We start from the raw sequence: 8,810 nt of genomic DNA, 5'->3' as shown, positions 1-8,810 counted from the left end.
ACCATAACTTAACTCAACTAAATGATTAAAATGAGTTAGTTCCCAAAGTAAGTCCTAAACGTTTTGTTGCCAGTAATCAGATTTTTAACTCTATTTTGGTTTTATAAAATAATTGTTTTGCTTACATACAGGTTTGTGTGAAGAAATTTCAGGGATTTGAACCCGGGAACCTTCTTGATGCAAAGCAGGTGCTAACTAACCGCTAATCAGCATCTCTAACTGGAGATGCTCCTCCACTCCGCCGCCTGTGCAGAAATCCTGCTATTATACAGTTTGGCCACCAGATGGCAGCAGAGAAAAAGTGAAATTAAAAACAAATGTTTTTAATTTCCTCCATGAAATGAGCCACATCTTAACAGTTCAACACAACTTAATGCTTTATTGAATATAAAAGTGACACAGATAAATAAGACATGTTTGCTGTTCTTCTTGCGGGCTAAGCTCCAGTTTCTGACTCTTTCTGCTTCAAACCAATCGGCTGAAGGTGAAGAGGAATTCACAGCAACATGATGAGGCTGCATCCGCCACAGGTTCGATGCCTGCCATCACACTTCATTCCACACCCTCCACTCTTCCTTTTTCCTTGAATAATAAACACAAAGCTAGAGCTAAATATGTGCTACTCTTATATACAGAACACTTGCACTCACTGGCCACTTGATAAGGTACACCTGTTCAGTCCTTGCATATTAGCCAAACACATGAGAAGCAGCTGAATGCATTGCGGCATCTAGACCTGTTGAATACAGCCTGCTGAAGTTCAGCTGAGGATCAGAATGAGGAAGAAAGGGGATTTTGGTAACTGAATGCGGTATGGTTGTTGGTACCAGATGGTTGGTCTGAGTATTTCAGAACCTGCTGATCTACAAGGATTTCAACCCACAACCATCTCTCAGATTAAGAAAGAATGTTCTGAAAGTGAGAAAATATCTAGTGAGCAGCAGGTTATCAGAGGAAGAGTAGTCACTGATGTCAGATGAGCTTCCTGGTCCAGGAAGTCTCAGGCTGGTTGAGTCAGTATTTGGCATAAACATGAACACGTGGATCCGTTCTGCTTTGGATCAATGGTTCAGGCTGCTGGTGCTGGTCTAATGGTAAGGAGGAATAGTTTCTTGGAACCAGCTGAGCATCACTGAAACCTCAAGGCCCAGCTGAGTATCACCGTTGATCATAATCAGTACTTAATGGCCACAATGGACCCATCTTCTGATTTTCCAGAAGCATAATGGACCCTGTTTCAAAGCTCAGATCATCTCAGGCTTTCTGGGACATGACAATGAGCTTAGTGTACCCTAAAGCCTGATTAACACTGGACATGTTTGCAAGCTCCCAAGGTTGGTTGGGACGAGCTGCACAGGCCATAAATGCTGGAAAAAGTGTGTCGGCCACAGTCTGCATGTCTATTTTTTGTGTTGAATGTACATTCATCAAGCATAAACAACACTTAATGGGCCCTAATATCTGCAAGATCGTCAGAACTCAGTCCAGCAGAACATTTTGGCCTGTGGTGAAACAGAGATCCTCATCATTGATCTCAGCATGTGCAGTAACTGTTTGATTATCTCTCATCAATATGGACCAGAGCCTCTGAGGAATGGTTCTGATAACTTGTTGAAACATTGATATGAAAATTTAAGGCAGTTCTGAAGGCACAAGGATTTCCAATGCAGAAACAGCTAGATGTTTCTAATGATGTGGTCAGTGAGTGATCATCAGGATATATTCTGTTTCTCTTGCCTATAAATACAAAAAAACATCACATTGCTTTCCTTCTATCAGGGATGTCCAACTGCAGTCCTCAAGGACTGGTGTCCTACATGTTTCAGATGTGTCCCTGTTGCAAGACAGCTGACTTCTCAACATGTCCTTCAATGCTGTGGGACTCTGGTAATAAACAGTTGATTCAGGTGTGGAAGATGTAAAAGATACCAGCCCATAAGGACTGTTTGTTTTTTCCATGTAGTCCAGTTTGGGTAGTCACCAAGGATCTCCTCACTGCTCAGCACCTTCTTTCTTTTGCTCCCACCTTTTCTGTCTTTGCTACACATTTCTTTGTCCTCTGACTCCTTGTCCTCTTCTCCTAGATGTTGCTAAGACTCTGAGCGGTGGAAAGTGACTTCCTCCTCGCTCTCACTGACAGTTTCCTCAGCAGGGACTTTCTGAAAGTCCCACACATCAGGAAGTAGATCACAGGGTCGAGACAGACATTCATCGCCGACAAGAAGAGCGTTCCCTCCTTAATCTGGAAAAGCCAAAAATTGACATCTGGGCTGAAGCCTGATTGGCTGAACTGACTCAAAGTGAATGGCACGCGGCAGACGTGGTAAGGCACAAAGCAGATGAAGAACACCACCAGGATGCTGAAGATGCTGCGGTTGGACTTACGGCAGATGTCGGTGGTGTCACGGCGCATGCGGCGGTACGTCTTGCACACCTGGCGAGCGATTGATGTGTAGCAGAAAGTCACGATAACGAGTGTCACCCAGAACAAGGACACGCTGATATGGCTTGAGACTTTGTGCCACTCCTTGCCCAGCGGTGTCTTCCATTTCATACATTTCCCAGACTGTTTTTCTTCAAGATTGCTTGTCAGTATGACGTTGGGGGCACAGCACAGGAAGAGGAGGCTCCATGTGAGGACCGCCAGAACCCGGGCAGAGGTGGTCCTCTGTATATGCTGTAGCACAGGCACGACACTGAATCTAGACCTGGAGGAAGGGATGGTGGAGGAGGAAGGGGAGAGGCAAACAACCTTAACGTAGCGCTCAAGGCTGATGAAGCCGATGAAGAGGATTCCAACATACATGGAGAAGTAGAAGAGTACGGCTGTGTAGCGACACTTGATTACATCGAGGTCCAAACTCTCATAACCCAAGTAATCAGCCACCCTGAAGGGGAAGGAGAGCAGCATGAGCAGGTCAGCCACCACCATGTTCTTCAGGTAGACCACCAGACCAGAGTCTGCTGGGACTCTGAAGAAGATCCAGGCGGCCACGACATTTAGACACAGGCCCAGAACGAAGATGGCGATGTAGAAAGGGGGAAGGACCTGCTTGGTGAAGATGCTGTGAAAATCGGACTGGTTGGTGTTGTTAGACGAATTGAGTTTCTCCATTTTCCTGGCAACAAAACAGACAAGATGGTTTTAATACATAGTAACTGGTTAATGGCTTATACTTGTATAGAGTTTTATCAAGTCCAGAGGACCCCAAAGTGCTTCACACTTCATTCATTCATTCATTCACCCATTCACACACTGATGATGACAAGCTACTGGACTGTAGCCACAACTGCCCTGGGAAAAATAAAACGTCAAAGCTAGAATTTAATGTTCTATGAAATACTGTATTTCCTGTTTAAGCTAATGGACATTTATATCCATAGTAATACCACATAGCCATGTAAAATCAAGAGCTGCTCATCAAAGAGAGAGCGAATTTCACCAATCTCATTTCTTTGGTAAATACAGGAATTCAGAGTTTCACTAGTGTTACATGTCACTAAGTTGGACACCAAGTTAAGACATTTCCATAGTTTTCATCCAGTCCAACCTCAGCTGGTCTTTAAATCAACAGACTTTACATTTCACCAAGTGTTTTAGCCCTGCCCTCAGCTTGTGATGCACATCTAAGTTTAATCTTCTGTGTTTTCCATCCTCAATGCAGGAAGGTTTCTTCCAATTGTCACATTTGAACAGCTGTTTGAACTCTTGCTTCAACTGTTTGGAGCAACGGGATCTTTAGTTACATCTTGTCTTGTTCCTCTTTTTTCAGTTGGTAGTTTTACTGTTTATGCTTAAAGTCTTGCTATTCTAGTGTTTCTGCCACTTTTTTAAATGTAGGCAGTTTTTCTGCTGTTGAGTTAAAAATCTTCACCAGTTTATTTCAGCATTAACATTAATCTGTTGTGCAGATCAACAGCTGGTTGAGTCTTGCTGCACTCAACAGTAAGACTCCATATTGGTAAGATCAGTCAAAGCTTACAGGTCAGCGTTGTTATCACTGTTCTGCACAACATTTTATGTTTTTGAACTTGAGTTGACACCAACTTAAACTTTTCAAAAGTTTTTACTGAAAGTTTTGCTAGGTAGGAAATTTGCATAGCAAAAGCATTTCAGCATTTGTTTGCTGAAATGCTTTTTAATTACATTTCAGAAAGTTATCAGCAGTTGACTTCAAATATTTCATCAGTTTTCAGCAAACAGACTCAACTTACAGCATTTTTGCAGAAAATGCATTTTCCTAGTTTTGTTTTCCTAAAGCCAGACAGACGTTTGGCTGACTGACTGAGTTTGAAGAAATGACTGTCGCCCCCTGCAGGCTGTCAGCTCCAACAGGAGAAACGGCCGGTTAAATCATCTCAGTGGTTCTGGATCCTGGTGTGGATCTCCGTCTGGGCCGGTATCAGAACCCAGCCTTAAAAGCCTCCCATCGGCAGGTTAAATCAGTCGCACTGTGACACGGTTTGCAGATCAGCCTCCAGATGTTCTGCTCATGTAAACAACTAAATCTGTGCAGCGGCTTCCTCCTGATCTCCTTTTAAGTCCAGCGGCCTTCAGCGCCGCGCTCTGTGTGAAAATAACGAGCATCTTTGGCTCCTGGTTGCTACTTCCTGCTCCGATTGATCCCGATCCAACGGCGCTCCTTCATCCACTCCTGTGAAAACAGGACGGAGGACACCCGGCTGCCTTCCTGTCCTCGCCCCGTTATTTTAGGGTAAATCCTGACTTCTGTTTGTCTAAAGATTATTTTTCTGCTGTTTGAAAAAACAACATGACAGCAAAAACTGCTTCACATCAATAATAACACTAAAACATGCAGCAACGTTTTTCTTTAGAATAAGGTAACTGTCTCTCAGAGCAAACGCCTCTTCTCCTTCCTGCAGCTCAGAGTTTCACTATCACTGAACAATCGACCAGATTAGCAGAAACCGAGCGAGGACAAAGATAAGAAGCATAAATATAAATGTTATGCATGCATCATGCTCATGTATTTGGTCTCTATAAATACCACTTGAAGATCCAAGTCGCTCCTTTCAGTGAAAATAAAAGCATTGCAGCAGGACTAAAGTTATGATTAATGTCTTTGTTTACAATTTCTCAGAGTTTCTTCTGTAAACAAAGCTGAGACTAAAAATGAGGTCAGAAACTGAATTCCTTAGACGGATTGTGGATGTTTTACTGCAGCTCCATCACCACAAACACAAATACGGCTGAAATCTGACAGGCATTTGTGCGACAGCTCCCAGGCTGAGTCATTTTAATGCCATTTCCCTGGAACTCGGTCGAGTGAGTTCATGCAAACCTCCTCAGGGCTTCACAGTCGATACCTGATCACATTTTTAGACTCTGAGACGTTCAGAAGAATCCTGCCGACCAGATTTACAAACATCAGCCGAATTAATGCAAAACGCAGATTTTTAACCAGGATTTCATTATTTAGATGAAAAAGTAATTCAACCCTTTTCTACGTCATGAATTAACTGAGTAAAACATTTCTGGTTAAATCTCACAAGCTGCAGTCAGACCTGTAAACGGCACCGTCTGCCAGCTGAAGAAGGCTAAAAGCAACGAATCGGTTTGTGAATGAAGAGTCGGGCACGGTGGTGGCAGAGTGATGATCTGGGCTGTTTCTGGTGAACCGGTTGGTGACGCTAAGCTGAAGCTCACTTAGCTTCAGATTCTTGTTTTAAATAAATATAAGACAAAAGGTTTTTAAATCCATTTCAGATTTTTTTAATAATTAAAAAGATGTAACTAATGAAAAATAACAAACATAAAAAAGAAAACTAATAATAAAACGAACCTTTTAAAAATGAGTCGTCTGTTTCCTGGTCAGACTGAGTTTATGAGTCATATTTGAACATCGGATGAACTTTGATGCGCAGCAACCTGAATGTCTGATGATGATGTCATGTGATGATGGACAGATTTACAGCAGAACCAGAACCAGAACCAGCATTTTGAAATGAATCAACCTAAAGCTGGAAGTGGAACCTGGTCTGATCTAAAGTTTGTTTTTCCTTCCGACCTTCACTCAGCGATGAGCTTCACTGTGAAACGAAGCCACATAAATAACCTGAAGTGAAACTTTTTTTATCTCTGTGGTTCCCGTGGCTCTGATTCATCTCTGCACAGAAACATTGGTTCCATCAACAACTCAAAGTTTTATTATGCATTTACTCAGAAAGCAAAATGAGTGCAGTTCCAGTGAAGCGGAGAGCAGCAGGCTGCAACTGGAGCGCCGCCTGAATATTTGCATGATTCCTCTGCCAGCCGCTTCCTGAGAGCGAGGTGGAAATAACGGCACATGGAAGAACTTCAAGACCAAATTCTGAACTCAGATTGTGGAGTTCAGGTCCAAAGCCTCCTCCACCGCTGCCCAGAGCATAATCCCTCCACCACCGAGCCTGATGCCAGGCAGGAAGTGCTGATCTGACCTGTTTCTCTTTTCCAAATACGGAAACCAAATGCAGATCAAACAAGTCCTGCTGCAATCATTTTGAATTATTATTTTATTGTAAATCAAATTTATATTGTTGGTTTTATTCATTTATTTTTTATTCATCTATTTTATTTATTTAAATAATCTTTTAATTATTTTATATTTCAGGTTTTTAATTAATTAATTGACTTGTTATTATTTACTTCTTTTATATCATTGTATTCTAGCTTTTTCTTATTCATATATATATTTTTTTCTTTTTCTTGCCATGCTGTCATGAACTTTAACCTTTTGCGTGTAGGTGAAGACGTGTTAGCAAAAACGTTTAAACCTTCAGCTAACCGTTAGCTCCGCTGTTAGCGCGCTAGTCGTTCCCTCCACCGGTTGATTCTCCAGCGTTGGAAAAACATTCCCAGTTACTTTGCTGCTTCTGGCTGGAAAATTCTCCAGACTGAACGGAAAAGGACAGAAAACTTCCAAATCTTTCTCAGGAAAATAGAAAAACACTCTGCAGTGTAAAGTCTTAAAGGTGTTACTATATTTAATTCTTCCTGTCTTCCAGCTGTGCTGCTTTTTCAAAGTGCTGTACTGTGTTTGTGTTTCTGAAAAGTGTGGCCAGGTCATCCTTTCTGCAGTTTCCTGTTTCCAGTGCATTGTGGGAAGACAGCATGTGTGATTTCCTGTGGTTTGGTCATCAGACCTCTGGTTCATCTGCCCTCATGAGCTTCATGCAAACCAGAGTCATCCTCAGCAGCCTTCATCAGATGCTCTTTATCCGGCTGACCCTGCCTGCTGTCAGGCGCTCAGGTAACTGCCAGGCAGCTCCTGCCCCTTCTCTGCTGCCCCCTGGTGGACGTGTGGGGCTAACTGAATAACGCCCAGCTCTGGCTGTGGAAGCGGCGACTCGAAAAGCGTCGCTGAGCTTAAAAGTCCAGAAAAGGAGAAGTGATCAGCGGTCGGCCTGTCGAAGCTGTGATCAGGTTCCTGGAGAACGACAGGAAGGAAAACTAGAGCCGTGTAATTATAGCTCTGACTCAAAGCACAGCTTTGCATTGTGATCATAAAGCAGCTCAATGTTCTCATGGTGAGAAAAACAAACCGACCACAAATACAACATGATTCACATCAGGATGCAAAGGAGGCTTTTATTGCCTTTGTTTTGATTATTCATTAAACTTGTTAGACCCAGCAGAGTTTAAATAAATCATGCATGTTATTAATAATTCCACATTAAACTTTGATCCAATCATTTAGATTTTTTCAACTTTTGGCTCTTGATTTGATACATAATTTGTCTCTTTTTTTAGTTTTACTTTATTTATTAATCTGATCACATTTAAGAGAAAAATAAAAACCGGAACCATCTCTAGAATCAGCCTGACGACATGACCAAGCATGAAGTTATGAAATGCGATAAGAAACGTTATCATTTTTCAGAAGCAGATGAATTAGAGAAACACGGAAAGTCCTGGACCTTTCTAGCAGATCACATTCAGTCTGATGAAATATTCCAACCTGATCTGACTGAATCCTCATTAATTCAGCTTTTAGAGCAGATTTGATCTGATCTCTGCTGGATCAGGTTTTCATCCATCTGGGTTGTAATCACCAGTGGAAACGCAGCGAGGTGTTAGTGTCAGAATGTGGTGTGAGTCGTCCTGCATGGTGTGTGTGCTCACCTCCAGCAGAGCCAGCTGTGCGGCAGCCGTCCGTGCAGATGTTGCTCGATCCTGCAGTCTGAGCTCCTCCTTGTGAACCGAGTCATATGAGGGAAGATGAGCTGCGCTGGACATAAACTTCCTCTGTTCCTGTGTGACGTTGCATCCTCTGGTCATCCTCACGCCTTCGCTCCACTGATGACTCTACAAGCCACATCACTGTGGCAAACACTGCATGCCCACCTTACTGCTGTAGCAATGAATTCATGCAAACGTGTGCACACACGCTCACAGCTTAGACAGAAACCAGTTCACCAAACAGGATTGGGGAGGAAAAGTGAACAAGATCAGAAGTTTTTCAGTTGAATTCATGTTAAAACACGAGGTGGAACAAAACGTGTCACTCTGGGTTCGGTTTAAATCCAACTATAACTCAAATATGAAAATAGAAAACCAAGTAAGACGATGCTGCAGTGAGCGGATCCTTTAAACACCAGGCTGTTGTGCAACATGCAGCGTTGAGGAAGTCACTGAATTTATGCAAACATTTCAAAGAAAATTATGTTTAGGCACAAGGAGGAAGCTGCAGCTTCACCAGTCTGCTGCCCTTCAGCCTGCAGGGGGAGCGGCAGAGAGAAGAGGGGGACCTGGGGGTGACGGGGTGGTCTGCTGGTTCTGCTGGTTCTGCTGGTTCTGCTGGTTCTGCTGG

The 8,810-nt window shown here is 42.9% G+C and overlaps 1 protein-coding gene across 1 annotated transcript; it reads right to left on the bottom strand.

The window, feature by feature from the left end:
- Window positions 1–355: 355 nt before the first annotated feature.
- LOC103150902 (P2Y purinoceptor 14-like) lies at window positions 356–8,738 on the bottom strand. The gene is made up of 2 exons (XM_007570679.2): window positions 8,123–8,738; window positions 356–3,119 (listed from the first exon to the last, which is right to left on the bottom strand). The coding sequence occupies exons 1-2, from the start codon at window positions 8,206–8,208 to the stop codon at window positions 2,081–2,083; spliced, it is 1,125 nt and encodes a 374-aa protein (XP_007570741.1). The 5' UTR covers window positions 8,209–8,738; the 3' UTR covers window positions 356–2,080.
- Between the last annotated feature and the right edge of the window lie 72 nt (window positions 8,739–8,810).

Source organism: Poecilia formosa, unplaced genomic scaffold, assembly GCF_000485575.1.
Source record: "Poecilia formosa unplaced genomic scaffold, Poecilia_formosa-5.1.2 Scaffold265, whole genome shotgun sequence".
Taxonomy (NCBI): Eukaryota; Metazoa; Chordata; class Actinopteri; order Cyprinodontiformes; family Poeciliidae; genus Poecilia; species Poecilia formosa.
This window is presented reverse-complemented; position numbering and strand designations above follow the sequence as displayed.

Bases quoted from the DNA above. Each gene is read 5' to 3' on its own strand.
- LOC103150902 (XM_007570679.2), bottom strand. From the start codon at position 8,208: ATGACTCGGTTCACAAGGAGGAGCTCAGACTGCAGGATCGAGCAACAT. The intron at 3,120-8,122 runs GTGAGCACACAC...TTTTGTTGCCAG, and splicing joins CACAGCTGGCTCTGCTGGAG to GAAAATGGAGAAACTCAATT.